The 17,202-nt window shown below is 34.3% G+C and overlaps 3 protein-coding genes across 5 annotated transcripts in view; 1 reads left to right on the top strand and 2 right to left on the bottom strand.

The window, feature by feature from the left end:
• Positions 1-191: 191 nt before the first annotated feature.
• Positions 192-1,979, bottom strand: LOC135127025 (protein farnesyltransferase/geranylgeranyltransferase type-1 subunit alpha-like). Its single transcript, XM_064053322.1, has 5 exons — positions 1,777-1,979; positions 1,605-1,728; positions 1,323-1,556; positions 1,069-1,269; positions 192-1,012 (listed from the first exon to the last, which is right to left on the bottom strand). Exons 1-5 carry the CDS (start codon positions 1,910-1,912, stop codon positions 712-714), a joined length of 996 nt encoding a protein of 331 aa, XP_063909392.1. The 5' UTR covers positions 1,913-1,979; the 3' UTR covers positions 192-711.
• A 1,451-nt stretch (positions 1,980-3,430) lies between these two features.
• On the top strand, positions 3,431-5,162 carry LOC135127344 (uncharacterized). The gene is made up of 2 exons (XM_064053789.1): positions 3,431-5,070; positions 5,138-5,162. Exons 1-2 carry the CDS (start codon positions 3,431-3,433, stop codon positions 5,160-5,162), a joined length of 1,665 nt encoding a protein of 554 aa, XP_063909859.1.
• A 4,659-nt stretch (positions 5,163-9,821) lies between these two features.
• Positions 9,822-17,202, bottom strand: part of LOC135127023 (uncharacterized protein) — a 331,051-nt gene continuing 323,670 nt past the window's right edge. For all 3 annotated transcript variants that reach the window (XM_064053317.1, XM_064053319.1, XM_064053320.1), the window contains 2 exons: positions 16,807-17,019; positions 9,822-11,652 (listed from right to left, as the gene is read on the bottom strand). In XM_064053317.1, coding sequence (XP_063909387.1) covers positions 11,542-11,652; positions 16,807-17,019 — 324 coding nt within the window. In that variant the 3' untranslated portion in view covers positions 9,822-11,541. The remainder of the gene's footprint in view (positions 11,653-16,806; positions 17,020-17,202) is intronic.

Raw genomic sequence — 17,202 nt, 5'->3', positions numbered from 1 at the left:
AACTTTGACAACAACGTTTCGAATTAATTCTTCAGGATTCGAAAAAGGGTGCTTTGTAAATCAGACTTCGCCAGTCTAGTAGCAGCGCGGACACATTAATAATGTCAAAGTTTTGACAGAATGCGCGCGCAGCTCACATGACTAAATGAATGGAAATTAGTGTAAGTTTTATTTAAATAAATAAATAAAAATAACCAGAAAATACAAATTCTTTTATTGGATAATACACTATCCAAACATAAAAAAGTATGTGCAAAGGGTTCACACCTCAAATTACTAACCTTACTTTCACTTAGTAGGAAAAATGTAACACCATCCATAATTTAATAAATACCTGTATGCATGTAATAAAGTACCATAAAACACACAGTACACACAAAATGGAATATTTCATTCCGATGGAAGCTTTTTTTACCTTTTATTTGTTACAATTAAATTTGACAATGGTCAAAGCACCAATAAGCAACCATCTTACAACATGATAATAATAATAATTGTATAATCATAGTGAATATATAACTACAATAATACATGCTGTGAAAAATATAAATTAAGTCAATTACATATTGAAACAGAAATTTCAACCAGGATTTGTTGTCCCAAAATATTAATTAACTAACAAAACTCAATAGACGTTCTTACAAAAAAAAAAGTTAAAAATATATAAATCACAGAAAAAAGATGGCTTGTGGAAGTTACATAATAAAAAAATTACTGCTCTGCGTCAACCTGAGAATCTTCTTTATTGGATTTTTTGTCAACAGTTTCAGCTATATATTCCCAATACTTAGCCCTAACTGTATCATACTTCTCAGCAAGCTCCTTACACAAAGTTTTTGCCATTTCTAGGTTATAAAGCGGGTCCTTGTTACCTTGTGACACTTGTTCTGAACACATATCGACAATGAGCGCTAATAAAAATGGAGAGCGGTTACCTGAGTTGTATAAATCCTGACAAAAATCTGTCACCTTTTTGTTACGACTAAGTCCACATTTATCATGCAGAAGTACCCTAAAATAAGTTTACATTAATTAAAATGGTGAGTTTTATATTAACTTAAGTCTTACCCTCTTAAGTAATTCCACGCGCTCTCATTCTCTGTGACTACTTTAATGCTTGAAAGTGTGTAATCTATTTCTCGGTCTAAAACCTCTTCCGTGAACCCAGTAGTTCCCATTACAACGAAATACCGTTGATTCCAAGCTGAGTTGTTTCGAATGTCATCAGAAATCAAACTATCAATATATTCCAATTCACCTTCATACAAACTGGAAGTGATTATAATTAATAAGATTATAACAAGTTGGAAAATATTACAAACTTAAATGTTTTGATTATCCACTGACGATGCTGCCACGCGTGATAATTCTTCGCATCTTTGGCCAGAACAGTCTCCGTTAAATACTTTTCTTTCGAAGCCTCCTGCAGCCACTCCACTATCACTTTCCGATGGTGCCACACTTGGTAATTTTTCGGCTGATTATAAACGATAATCTTCTCAATAAAATCCATCTCCTCGTTCAAATCTTTGTTCAAAGCTTTCAAAATCTCTCGCCTAAATCAACAAAATTGAAAACCGGCTCATCCCTAAAATTACAGGTACCTGTATTGCCACACTGTGTAATTCGCAGGATTGAGAGCGGCAGCATCTTTGGTGAGTTCGAGGGCCCGCTCTGACTTCTCTCCGCTTTGCAAAACTGCGCGGAAGTAGTCGAAAACGTCCTTAACTGGAAGATTTTGTAGTGGTAGGTTGAGGTTAGGTACGTTCTACTTACATTGTTCGGTGTAATCGATGGCAACTATGGGCTGTTCGCCGTCATCTTGGGGTACAGGGACGACGTCTTTCCATTCTTTTCGGTCTTTGTATAATTGGAATGTGGTTTCACTTTCGTCGCTGCTACTTTCGGCCATTCTTTCGCAAAAAAATTCTAACCCTTTCTGTCAGGTTGACATTTGCAACAAACGTCAATAATTTGAAGCATGACGTCGGTGGAAGTGGTTAGTGTAGGGCAGAGTGAAGAGATGACGCTACTTCGGTTAGGTAATGTGGCTATAATCTCACGAACGGGAAAAAAGTGGTTAAACTACCGTTTAGGTAGAATCGAGGAGACACTCCAACATGAAAAACAAATATTTAATTTGTTCAAGTACTGTATAAATTTATAGTGATGACGCAACCACTGTTTAAATATGAACTTTTATCAGATGCGGAAATGTTAGCTAAATTCAATCATACGTATTTCAAATTTGTTGCAGAATTTGTATGAGAAATAATTAAGGTACAGATATATGGTGTATTTTTTAGTTTTGTAGTGTCACCACACTATCTGATTAATTTATGTTATTTCCTTCCTAGACTTCCTACATTATACTTACAATTACCAAAATAATTAGCTATCTTTGAAACCCATTTGATATTCGCTTTTTTTGAACAACTGTCTTGAGAAACATCAGGAAACATTTGGACCTTACACTATTTCCTTGCACTAAACATGTTACATCATACGATATTAACTAGTTGAACACAGAAGTTTAAGTTTAAATTCACCTCTGTTCGAATTATTTTCATGGAAATATTTGTACATTGATATCCATCCGGTTGCTCTAAATGTATGTAGTTTTATAAAAGGAAAGATGTTCCAAGCACTTGAATATCCAATAAAAACTGTGTCAGTTATTGACGCCCCAATAGTTCCGTATCCATTCTTCTCCCATCCTTGCACTCGATGTATCAGCACTTTAACCATCGTTTCATGTGAGATCGCCGCTTCGCTGAACAACTCTTTGCACATTATCGTGACGCCATCGCATTTCTCGTCTTTTTGAAACTCTCGGTTCCGCCTCGAGTGTAAACGACAATAATCGACATGCTGTATTTCGTTTGTTGAATTTGACTGAATCCGTTCTGTCCCTATTTTGTGAGATGTCTACATTTAAATATGTGAACTATAATATTTCCATGTAGGGAGTAGTTTGTTGAGTAGTTAAATAATTGATAAAATATGCATATCTAAATCAATACACAAACCTCATTTGACATACACCTGTTAAAACTTTTATGACTTAAGCGGCTTAACGTAAAGTACCCTTATAAGTCAAACTGGCTATTGTAAGCTTTGTGGACCCGAACCGCAAGATTATTACTGTCCATTGTTGGCATAATATAGCTGTGAACTGAGTTAAGTAAAACAATAGCCAGTTTGGCTAATAAGGGTGGTTTGGCTTAAGCCGCTTAAGTCATAAAAGTTTTTGTCATAAATGTATAAGTTTTTATTCTTGTAGTTTTTGTAAAAGAGTTTATCTTTATTTTAATAAAAAGTCAGTCGACTCTAGAATGTATTTCAATACACACGTATAACATGGCGCTGCGACGATAATTTTGAATGCATAAAGTGATTTTGTTAAGGAAAAACGGCATCAAATTTCACAATGAGTGAAATGCGAGGAATATCGCCACTTGAGATGTCGGAAAATTTGGCTGAAAACTGGAAATTTTGGGTGCAGAAATTTCAAAATTACCTTGTGGCCTCTGAAACAAATAAGAAGTCGGAAGAGTTACAGTGTGCACAGTTACTTCATTACATAGGAGATGAAGGTTTGAGAATTTTTAATACATTTGAGATAGAAGCGGATAAGAAAGGGAAAATCGGAAATTTAATCGAGAAGTTGACGGAATATTTTACGCCGAAAACGAATTTGGTGTACCAAAGGCACAAATTTTTGACTAGAAAACAGACACAAGGTGAAACGACTCAGTATTACGTAACAGAATTGAAGAATTTGGCAAAAAATTGCAAATGGGGAGATATAGAGAATGATCTCATTTGTAATGTCTTAATTTGTGGATTGATTTCTGAGAAATTGAGAGAAAGGCTCCTTGAAGATTCCGAAATGAAATTGGATAAAGCGATAAGGGTGTGCTTATCAGTGGAAGAGTCACAAAAACAAAATCAAGAAATCAGCGAAAAAGGTGAGATAGGGATAGTGCGAGCGAGACAGAAGTGCAGTAGTAAAGAAAGTGGGGCTGGTGGTTATAGTGATGGCAAGTCAAGAGCAGGTGAGAAGAGGTGGAAAACGAAAAAGGGCAGCAACAACAGCAAAACTACGATGTGTCAAAGATGCGGCTACAATCATGAAAAAAAACGATGTCCAGCGTATACAAAACAATGTAGTGAATGTGGTGCTTATGGTCATTTTAAAAAAATGTGTTTCAAGAGAAGCGTATATGCGGTGGAAAATGAGATAAAAGAAGTGTTCGTAGGTTTAATAGGTAAAAAACAAAAAAAGAATAGTTGTAGAGAATGGAGTATTGTAATGAGAGTCGAGAGAAAAAAAGAAATTAAAATTAAGCTAGACACGGGAGCAATGGTTAATGTCATTAGTCAAAGTACATTAAAAAGTTTAGGGTTTGATTTAGAAAAAATGGAGAACATTAATTTAATTATAACTAATTTTACCCACAGAAGAGTTCCTGTGTTAGGAAAATGTAAGCTATGTTGTACTTTCCAAGAAAATGATTATGTCTTAGAATTTTGTGTAGTAAGAGATGAATGTCCTACTATATTAGGTCTTAATTCGTGCATACAACTGAATTTAATTAAACGGGTTGATAATATTAGCTGTAATAGAATAGTAGAAAGTTATAACGATGTTTTTAAAGGCTTAGGTTGTCTGAGGGATCCCTATACAATTAAATTAAAGAGTAGCATTAGTCCAGTAGTTCATGCGCCAAGGAAAGTACCTTTTGCTCTTGTTAATAAGTTCAAAGCATGCTTAGAAAAAATGGATAAAGAGGGCATAATTTCTAAAGTAGATTATCCAACAGAATGGGTTAATCCAATAGTGCTTGTACATAAGCCAGACAGAACTTTGAGAATATGCTTAGATACAAGAAATTTAAATCAAAATATTTGTCGAGAACATTATCAGTTACCCACTTTTGAGGAACTAACTAGTAAACTAGCAGGTGCAAAAGTATTTTCGAATTTAGATGCTATGTCAGGGTTTTGGCAAATACCACTTGATAAAGAAAGTTCGGATCTATGCACTTTTTCCACACCGTTTGGACGGTATAAATTTTTACGTCTACCATTTGGTCTTACTTGTGCTCCAGAAGTATTTCATAAAAAATTTAAGGAAATTTTTGAGATTCCAGGAGTAGAAATTTATATCGATGATATATTAATTTATGCAAATAATCAGACAGAACATGACAGAATATTGAAACAAGTTTTAGACATTGCTAGAAAAAATAACATAAAATTCCGAATCGGCCGTGGGAAAAGGTGGCATGTGATCTATTTTATTTTGAAACTGACGTTTATTTATTAGTGGTGGATTATTTTTCAAAATACATTGAAATAGCGAAATTGATCGATTCCCAGTCATCAGAACAAATAATTATTGAATTAAAAAAAATATTTTCGCGACATGGGGTTCCTAAAGTCGTCATAACTGATAATGGACCTCAGTTTAGTAGTATAATATTCAAGAAATTCTCAAATGCGTGGGAGTTCCAAGATATTACTTCAAGTCCTCTTTGGTCTCAATCTAATGGGTTAGTAGAAAGAAATGTACAGACTTTGAAAAAAATGTTAATTAAGGCTAAAAGTGACAACAAAGATTTTTATCTAACATTGTTAATGTATAGAAATACACCTCTTGATAATAAAATTAAATCTCCAGCTCAATTGCTAATGTCAAGAAGACTTAAAGATATTTTGCCTGTTCATGATTCGTTATTAAAACCTGTAAAAAACAATTATACACAAATTAGAAGAAATCTTTGTTTAAGACAGAATAAACAAAAATATTATTATGATAGGAATGTAAGAAGTAGAAGTACTAATTTTAAACGAAACCAACATGTATTGGTAAAAAATAGATTAAGTGAGAAAAAATGGAATAAAGGTGTTATAGCGAGTAAATCCACATGTAGGCCAAGGTCATATAATATTAAATTTGATGATGGAAATATGTTAACTAGAAATACAAAATTTATTAAATTAAGTAATGTAGAGGATCCTCAGAATTCTGAAAATGTAACAGATAATCAGGCATCTTGTAGTAATGATTTAGACAGTTCTGTGATAGATGTAAGCCAGGATTCAGAGGAAGAAGAAAATGTTGCAGAAGATGAAAAGTTTGTAGTACCAGAGCAAACATCAAGCGGAAGGGTAATAAAGCAGCCCAATCGTTTAACATATGGTAGATTTAAATAACAAAATAGTAGTACTATAGTTTAGAGAAAATTGTTTAAGTTAAAAGGGGAGATGTCATAAATGTATAAGTTTTTATTCTTGTAGTTTTTGTAAAAGAGTTTATCTTTACTTTAATAAAAAGTCAGTCGACTCTAGAATGTATTTCAATACACACGTATAACAGTTTTAACAGGTGTATGTCAAATGAGGTTACTTTAAACAGTAATTTAGGCGAAAACTAGCTTTCATTAGTCTGAAAATTAACTTTTAATTGAGCTCCGTTGCTAGGAAACGTGCATGTTTTAACCAATCACGGGCTCATATTCCACATTTTAATCCTGTGTTAAATTAATCGAGGATTAAATATTTAATTGACTGTTCTATAAACCTGTTCAGCGAAACCCTCATATTTTAAATAGCTGCCATCATTTTCTACACTGTAGCTTTCTGCTAGTACTTACGCATTGTTAAAGATAGTTCTCGACATTTAAATCAATGAAGGTAAACGAAGAAAAATGTTGCTGCCTCGGTGGGAATCGAACCACACGCCCCCCGTTCGCCGGGCAGGTATCCTGACCACTGGACCACGAGGTCGCTTATCTTTCTTATCTTTCTCCGCTTACCAACGTGTTATTGTGCCGCCATCACGTATCAACAAGATTTATTGCTATTCGTCTCAAAAACGTAGATATTAGTTGTTATAACTATAAGAGCTTACATTTGCCCTTTTTTCTTAATATGCGTAGTCTTCTTTTCACAACAAGTAAGATAAAACCTGTTTAAAATGGTAAATTTTTGTAGGAAAGTATCGATTTTGCAATTACGCTCCGCCCCTCGGTCCAACAACGAATGAAAAATTCATCACGATTGAGATCGAGACAGATGGATGGAGCGTCTCTCTTGGTTTCCTTTTTCAATTAATACATTTAATTCTCTTTGTAACACGATTGCTTAAAAACATATTTCACATGGTAATTTCTCGTAGAAAAATAAGAATTTTACAACGAAGCTCCGCCCCTCGGCTTACGACGAATAAAAAAAAGTCATCAGAATTGAGATAGGGTGGGTGGGTTTTTTGGGGCTTACATTTTGCCTTTTTTTTTAATATACATAGCCATCTCTTTTCACAGCAAGAATTTTAAAACATGGTTAAAATGGTAGATTTTTGCAAGGAAGTATGAATTTTTGCAATTATGGGGCGGAGCCTATTTGCAAAATCGACATTTCCTTGTACAAAAACAAAAAGGCAAAATGTAAGCCCACCCACCCGTCCTATCTCAATTGTAATGTTTGTTTTTTATTTGCCGTAAACCAAGAGGGCGGAGCTTAACTGCAAAACACTCATTTCTTTACAAGAAATTAAAAATATGTTTTTGAGCATCGTGTTGTTCAAAGAATACTGTGTATATTAAAAAAAAGGCAAAATATAAATGCCGTCCACCCATCCCATCTCAATTTTGATGATTTTTTTAATGTCTAGAAACTTAAAATACGTTCAAAATGGTAAAATTTTATAAGGAAATATGGATTCTTCAATTAGGCTCCGCCTGTAGGTCTGCCAACGAATGAAAACTTCATTACTATTTAGATCAGGGCAGGTATGGGTGGGACGACTTAATCTGTGCCTCTAATTTTGACTTAATATACATAGTTAGTATTCTTTCAATAACACGATACTCAAAAACATGTCTTACATGCTAATTTCTTCTAGAGAAATAATAAGGATTTTGCAATTAAATTCCCCTCGTTTTAGGCTCTCGACGATTAAAAAAAAATCATCACAATTGAGATAGGGGGGGGGGCTTATAGTTTGTCTTTTTTCTTAATATACTCGTACGTAGTCGTCTTTTCAGAATAAGTTTAAAATGGTAAATTCTTACAGACAAATATGGAATTTGCAATTAAGCCCCGCCCCTCGATCTGACAACGAGTGAAAAATTCATCACAATTGAGGATTGAGGTCGGGGCGGTATGGGTAGCGCCTAATCTTTAGCTTTATTTTTTTCATATTATAAGTACATAGTCTACATAGTATTCTTTGAACAACACGACACTTAAAAACATTTTTAATTTCTCTTAGAGAAATAAGAATTTTGCAGTTAAGCTCCGCCCCCTTGGCTCACAACGAATAGAAAAAATCATTACAATTGAGATAGGGCGGGTGGGCGGGGCTACATCTTGCCTTTTTTTCTTAATATGTGTAGACTTATTTCGACAACAAGAAACTTAAAACATGTCTAATACGGTAAATGTTTGTAGAAATCAACTTAAATCCTCCACTTTTCATCTACAACCCCTTTAAATATTAAATACGCAAAAGTTGAACATCGTTACTATCAACGGCAACTTAGCAACGAAGTATATAAATGACAATTTTCAGCTCTAAAAGCAACATCAACGAGAACTTCAGCGTCAAGAGCAAGTTTATAAATCCGACATTACGTTAGGATTTTTAACCGTTCATGGTTCTAGTGAAATTTTCACGCAAAATACATGGCCAAAATTCACTCAGACAGATTCAACTTAGTTTAATAACGATATCTAGGTTTTTACTTAAGTTGTTATGTTTATTTCATAAGTGCTTTATTTTACGTGATATGGGAATTCCGTCCGTGACGCAGAAAATCTTGAATTAATGCATAATTTAACAGCATATAAATTCTTTGTTGATTGAAATTCCTTACAGTGTGTGGAGTAATTAAATGTCGCTTCTTTCCGTCCTGATAATTCAGTTATGGTTGGAAAATATATTTTTACTTCTTGAGCGTAAGTTACGGAAGTATTTTGGTAGGATCTATCCGATGAATGTCTTTTGGAGTATGAATCTGTAGATCCCCTGCTTAAGTCTGTCTGTCTTATTACAAACTGGCGAATCGATTGTTGTCAAATTTTAGATGTATGTTATAAATATCGTGCAGATAGTACATATTAACCAAAATTTGTCCAATTACCATGGGATGACCCAAATTTTACAAAGATAAATATTTAAATTTTAAAGCAACATGCCTCTGTACTTCTGGTTTATGGATCCGTTTTGAGTTATTAGTCTTAATATGCAGAGATTTGGAAAACAAATCAAAATTGAATAACATTTTACAAGTTAACTTTGGAAGTAGAAAACCGAATAGCTCGAAAATATTCTTGGATTATTCAATCTAAAATGTGCAAAATATTTTGGGCGATTTATCGACGTATATTTTTTTTGTTTTAGAGGTTATAATAAAAAATAATTCGCAAAATCAAATTTTGTAATTTCTAAAAGAAGCCTGATTTGGTGAACTGTACTTCAGGAACGAGGGAAGTTGTGTCGAAACAACTTTAGACCCATTTTTTATTGGTACATAAAAATACAAGATCACGTGGTGAAAGTGGGACAAGTTTTCTAAAGCTGTCGATTTTTCTTTCATGCCATTTGCTCAAGCGGATGTTAAATGTTAAATTTCTGTCTATGCATGAAGACACTCAGGTCCGGGTGAACACGCAGTTTGAAAATAGCTGGCTGGTTTGTGAATACAGGGTAGGGCGTATAATATGTGGCAGGTTTCGAGTTTTGAATATCCTTTTGTTGGTGGCATATTTGTATTCTAAGTCTACAATGAACTATAATAAAACCACCGAAATTTAAACATATATCGTTTATTAAAGCAGTGTCTAATTATAAAATTTAAACTTTAAATAAAACAAAACACAACTGACAGTTTCAGATTCTGAATTACATAAAACGTTGCAAGCGATCAATTAATGCAGCACAATTCAATATGTCGACTTGTACACGTTAAGATTAAGTCTTTATATGGGAAGTCTCGTAAAACGATTTAAAGCTGTGATTATAAGGTAATAAGTTGATAACAGGAAGAACGAATACATAAAAAGATTCTCTTTTTTATATACAACCAATAATTATACATAACAATGATGCATCGACGTAACATTAAGACGACTCTTATATTCTATCCTATACAAATATAGTGATTTAGATTGTATGTACTGTGTTGATCAGTTTCGATCATAGTTAATAACAGTAAGCTGAAACCTACTCACGAAAGATGTGATTTTCTGTACCGCTAGGTCACTGATGTGTGACTTTCGTATTTGGCACAGCACTAATTTCGATACAGTGAGGGATAATAATAAAAATATACACCTATAGGTACACAAGAGAAGAATATCGTCATCCTCATCATCAATTTGGTACATAGCACCAGAGACGCTCCATTATAAAATAATCGTCGTAATAAAAAAGCTAGTTTTATATAACGTTTTCTAACCAAAATATTGTCAGTTTTTTGACTAACATGGATCACACATTTAGAATCTAATACATCGAACAGTCTTACATTTATCAACAATAATATCTAAAATTTATATAATGACATATAGATATGTCTAACGAATATGGCTCACTAGCTCCCTAGTAATTTATGATATAGTCGCTTCACTTACTTCTCTAGAGTTTTTCCCAAATATAAAATACCCACTTTGGGAACGATTTAAAAGCTTTATACCGAATTTCACAATTCTGTAGATATTATTAACTGGCTAATATAAAAATATCTATGTCGATTAAGTAACAAGGGATATAACTTATTTCAGATCCTAATCCAAAGCAACTTGGTGTTATCTGTTAGACTAAACTGAAGCATTTGTACACGTGTTTACTGTGTGCATACTTTTATTTATTAACAGACTGGACTAAAATTGGCACGAGTGTCTGCTAATAAATAAAAATTTGGTACCTTTTTCAACCAACTATTTAAATAGCTTAAGCGACTTAACAGTACGGGTAGATACAGCAGTCAAAATTTTGCATAAGGGTGAGATTAAACAAGTTACCCAGAACTAATGGTACACAACGAATACGATTTACCACAGCAGGTTATACATACCTATTTAAACTATAACATCCTTTTAGAGTACATCTGTTTACGCATTTTTTAAGTCTACAATCTATGTTTATCGGAGGTTTAATATTTTTATATATTTAAAATATACTTTTATCTACACATTTTTTATAAAAACTGTAAGAAATTTGGTATAAATATACAAACAGACGGTGCACAACGAATCGGGATTAAGCTCAAAGTGCCAAGATATGTGGTCCGGTCTACGCTGGGCCAGCGACTTCCGGCCCAGCCGTAGACAAGACAGCCAACAACGATTCCGTCCAAACCAGAAAAGTCATTCGTTCCACACCGTAGCTTGTCACTTTTCATAGATCGTTAGTTAATTTTATCACTTTTCATTTAAATTATTTAAAGTTTACGTTGGTCATTGTGTGCATTCCGGGTCGACATTCGCTCATGTCCAGGATGGAGGTGGACGAACGCCGACGGGTGAACGTCATATCGATGAGTCGAACACGGCCATGGAAGAAGAAATGTCTTCGTCTTTCCTGCAACACTCCAGGAACTCGTCCAGAGTCACAACGCCGTCTTTGTTCTTATCCATTTTCTGAAATCGTAAAATTTCATGAGAATGTGGAGGGCTATCAGGACGGTCGCCCCAGGCATATCTCTTAGCTGGACCGTTCATGCTGAATAATTCTAGAAGGTTGGACTGTTAGAAACTGAATTTTATATATTATATCAGGTGATATTATCTGCAGTCGCGTGTGAAGCGTTGGCTTCTCTAGAGGCCGCGTTTTTCATCGGAAAAGGACGCTGGTAGCACTGGCGGGCTATAAAATGAAGTTTTGTACTTCTTTTATCAAAAATTGCAAAAATACATTCGACACTGCGTCCCCGGAGACTCGCTTTGTATGGAGAATGTTCGATGGTGGGCTGCGAGGGAGTTTTCAAGTGGAGACTTTTTCAACGAATTAAATTACTTTAAAGGTTAACTTTGATACTCGAAGCGTTGGATTAAGTATTTACCGTCAAAGTTGCGCGACAGAGTTTGGTATTCTGTAGATGTAGCATAAGCAAATTCAAATTAGAAAAATTTAACGGTCGCTGCTTTTTAAATAAGTTTGTGTTCGCACCACTAAATCTGGATTCGAAATAACATTTTTCACGTCAGATGTTCATTCGCTTCGTATAACTATCAATTTATTTCTCTCATTAACACCAAATGAGATTTAGACCACAGGCCGCCACATCTAATGTGTTTCCAAACGAGATGTGTTGAAGTTAGCCTTTCCAGTCCATTGTGAGTTTTAGAGACAAATAAATCACAGGAAAGCGTTAATATAAATAATAATAGTAGTTTATTCAGCTCCACACATGTTGATAAGGTGAAATTAAATGAGAAATTGGACCAATAAAAAGTATATTAGTATGCCGAAAAATCAATAAAATGCTGTCTTGAAAACACGAAAAAAACTTCTATAAAGATAATATTAAAGCACGGTTAATTTTTTTGATCAAATAAATTTGTCATGTACCCCGAGGACACCAAATGATGAAAATAAAAAATTATAAATTATATATTGTAGCGTAAATACGTTAGTACCTGGTCGCTCCAGTAGTATCCTTTCGAGGCTATAACTCCACCAACCCCCTCCCTAACTTAGAATTGCACTTGGCAGGGCTTACGTAATTTTCGCCGTCCCTCCCCGCGTTTACTCCCAGTGACGTAATTCCTTCTACGATGAGCGGATTACGCAAATAGCCGCAATTCCACTGCACCCGTGACGTGAATACTACCCCGAGCCACGCAATTATCCCCGAATCGAGAAACCTCCGATTGCGTGAAGTAGCACAATTTCATCTAGACCCTACACCTATTTGATTTATATCTGTATATTTATAACAATAAATTGCTTTCACCGCCCTTTCAATATTCAATTTTCTGAGAGAACAAACAAATTTTCCATATAACTTGTTTGCTAGAAACAAATTGCGGTTTTTTTTGTTTGTTTTTTTCACAAACATGTTATCAGCGAAACACTTTACAAAAAAAATTACATGAAATACTGGAATGAAATTGAACAAAAATTTCAAACAAATTAATCTGATTTTATAAGCGCGTTATATTTTATGGGCAAATTTGAAAAATTCCGTTAACGACCTACTTTTCACTCGTGCTGTTTTTTTAGAACATTTTGTTTCGATATCAGAATATTCCACAAATAACTGATTTAAACTGAATTGTTTCATGTTAAATTGATAAGGGTATCAAGGGTTTGAGCGTTAATAAAACTGTTTGTTTTATAAATTTTTAGTAAAGTGAAGATAGGAAAAATTGAGCAGCGCTTTACTTAGTGGAAATAAGTTATCTTTTAAAATTATACCGACCGACTAGTGCTGCTGAGTCACACCTGGCGCCTTCTACGGGAGCGGTTGCTCGGGCGCCAGCTCCATCTCCGGAGAGGGAGCACGTGGGGTACCCTAAGGCGGAAAACGGCTCTCCAGAGTCTTATGAGCAGCCGCGATAGAAGGAAATAAATCGGATAATTCAGCCAAAAACAACTAAAAGTTCGTCATGATCGTTCTACGGCCCCATTGGTGGAGAATTCTCATTCGAGGGAGCTGTCTCGAACCCTGGGAAGGCGACGACGCTAAAACGGGCATCAGACGGGATGGTAATCAGAAAAAGGGGCGGTGGCGCAACCGCTGTTTTTATCGGTATTCCATGGCGGTTTTGACGGTACGTTTAAAGAGTATTAACAAAATATGAACAAGAAGCGTCACTGTCAGCAAATGGAGAAAACTATGTCTAGTGCGCAGGTTCACCAAACTATACAGACAATGTGTTTAGTAAAGTTGTATCGCACTGTTCTATCTTTGTTTATTGTAGGCGTCCATCGTATTTCTTAAAATAGACATTTGTCGTCACTTATTTCATACACACATTTTCACCGATCTAACCGTCCTAACCATAGAAAATCCAAGTTCTACTAGTTGGTTAGTTAGTTTTGTCTTGACGTTGATTCTGGAGGTTAGGTTAGTTTGTATTCAAGATTTAGAGGCACGAGTGTCGCTTCTTGATCATATTTTGTTAATCTTCTTTGGTGCGTTCTCGGTGTGGTGAACGGTAAGGTACAGGGGAATTTTTTTGTTGATTAGCATTCCAATTTGGAAAATAAGTTTCAGTTTTTAAAAAATATCTTATTTATAAATTTATTGTTTCACAGTTTAATAGCGCAAACATTAACCTTTTTTTTATAAAGAAGCGTCAACTGTATAGTTTGAACACACTTTAAAAACTATCAGAAAATATACCGGGTGAGTCAAGGATCGTGCTACTCGAAATTTTGCTAACAATTAAAAATTAAAATAGGTAAAACCAAAGTTGTACGGCTCTTTGAGCAGCATGAACTAAAATTATTGTCAATTACATATATAAAGTGTTATGTTTTTCCAAAGAACCTTGTATGCAGATGTTCCAGATCAAATTTATATCTTGAAATTCGGTAGAAATTTTCACATTCTGTAAACACTGTTGTTTTTAGCTTGAAGGGGAAAGCTTAATTTAGTACATTGCAAATATAACGCATACATGGGCTCGCCACGCAAACCTATATTTTTATAAATTGCAACGTATATATTTGTAACGTATTGTGATAGATAATTACTCTACGATTACAATTATACAAAACAGGTATGTGTTTATTTAATTTTCAGCCCTTAAAAAAATCAAATTTGTAGATATAAACAAATACGACGAATTTTTTACGTATTGCCATAAAAATAAATCTAAGGTTGTTAAATCTGGCTTGCGAGCTGGTCGTCAAGTAGGTCTCCATTTTCGACTTAATTTTCCTAACAAATATTTATATTTTACGATTCCAAGATTTATGACGTTCAACTTAATCAGTGGTAATAGTGTATTCTCATGTTGTTGTACATCTTTTTCTAGCTATGGGAAATACAGGGTCTTTAGACATGGTTCTAAGGCCGTAGTTGGCCATTCAAAAATCCAGATTCGCTGAGATCATGCCTAAATATGACAGTTCTCACTTGTAATTAATGTCATTTGTAACTTGTCATTTAAAGTCATCGTTTTTATTATTTTAATTTTTTTCCAGTGTGAATTATAGTATTCTCGTCAATCCAAGCTCAAAACAACAAAATAGTCGTTTCCAAAATTTTTGGTACTTGTGTACGAAATTTTGTTCGAACTGGCATGGTCGACAAAGGGAAATCTCCTGGAAGATCTTCAGTATCTGAGAAAGTTGTTGATGATTTGAAATAACTTGCACAGAATTCGCAAAACGTTTTTGAGAAGATTTCCTCAGCAGTCAGGAGCTCTTGTTGCAACATGAAGTTGATCATTGGGTTTTGACGAATGAATGTGTGTAGAAAATTTTTGAAATTTTCAACATTTACTGTGATGTTTAACAACAATAAATTAATAAAATATGAAGCATTTATGCAACCAGTTATACAGATGCGTGTGGTATTTGTCGTATGTTCTTAGGCATTTAGTAAAGTCCAAAAATGACAGACGGCACGTTTCCATGACCTACTTCATTTATATGCATTTATAGAAACCCTGTAAAACTTTGCGTCATGAGGCATATGTGGATCATATTTGCAATATAGCGAAATAAGATTCCCTCTTTATGCTAAAAACAATGGTGTTCACAAGATTTAGATATTTCCATCGATTCGCAAGGTCGTGGAATTTTATCTGGGACAGGGTATATTTTTACGTGTCCTACTTAATTTCTTGTTATGAATTAAAAACATGTTTTGTTTTTAAAATTCTGATGGAAAATTGTCAAATTATTAAAATTTTCTACACACTTTTTAACACTGGACATTCACAAAAAAATCTTTCTTTTGTATTTTAGCTCTCTCTAAGTATAAATTTTGTTGTACCTATAAAAACAATTGAAAAATGACAGGATCTATATTTATTTCATGCGTAAAAAAAAATAAACGAAGATACAGGATCATCTATTTGAAAAAAGTGAGATGTGAATATCTGAAAAATAAGTAAATATTATATTAATTGTATAGTGTTTCATTAACAAAATTAAACTATATGTTGCATCTCAAAAACAGAACACTGTAGAATCGAAAATAATTTTAGTATATGTAGTTCAAACATACAACTTCGATCGTGATCCTGTAACCTGTGGATTAGAGACATAATTATATTTAATACTAGTTAAAATAAATAAAAACCTGACCTAGCCTGACCTGGCACGGACACTATAAGCATTCATATGCGTAGAACGTGTTCGATATCATCGAAATTTTTTATTCAGCAGCCTTCACTTCAACATTTATCTATCCGTTAGCTTCAGAAATTTATTATGTTAAATATAAGTTTTTTTTCTATTGTTTGCTTGGTATCTGTTTAACGAAGTAATGAAACAAACAAAATGTACAAACTTGACAAAAACAACAAAATTATACTTAAAAAAACCAGCGCAGATTGTAGAATTGGGGAAATCCAAAAAGATCCCTCTAATATTATTGATTAGTGTCACAAGTTGTCACAAACTTTTGCAGGTACCTGAGACCGGCATCCCGCGTTCTTTAATTGTAGAAAATTTAGAAAATAGATCAAATTTTTGGCCTAAATACCCTCATTCCAGTGGCATAGCAATCTTAGTTGCTTAGTGTATTATGTTCTGAAAGTAACTTTACAACTGTTATACAAATCTATTCCTTGTAGGGGTTACTTTTATTAAGAAATGCAGTAAATACCCACCTGAAATATCCTGTCGACCTTTTCCTTCACGGTGTCTTCGTCGACGGAGGGTTCTGAAACTTTTCCCATCAGATCGTAGATAGCGCTAACAATATCCGTCATTTCTTCACGTGTGATGCACCCATCTCCGTTTATATCATAAAGAGTGAAGGCCCAACGCAACTTTTCATCTAAAGAACCCCTAGATAAAATGGACAGATTTTGCACGAAATCCTGAAACAAGAAAATGGGGACGGTCAGTGTCCAGCATTCAAGCCGAGAGCTTGATATTTGATTCAAGAGAGCCGTCTGCAAATTCCTCCAACTTCGAACACTGTCTGCTCGAGGGTGACAAGTTGAAACTTTAAGTACCTGTCAATTTCCAGTTCATTTGCTGGGAACAAAGAAGTCTCCACT

The sequence above is a fragment of the Zophobas morio genome, unplaced genomic scaffold (genome assembly GCF_036711695.1).
Source record: "Zophobas morio isolate AGI-343-1 ecotype UQ-CSIRO unplaced genomic scaffold, CSIRO_AGI_Zmor_V1 ptg000011l, whole genome shotgun sequence".
NCBI classification, from domain to species: Eukaryota; Metazoa; Arthropoda; class Insecta; order Coleoptera; family Tenebrionidae; genus Zophobas; species Zophobas morio.
The sequence above is the reverse complement of the archived record's forward strand: the minus strand, read 5'-3'. Positions and strand labels throughout refer to the sequence as shown.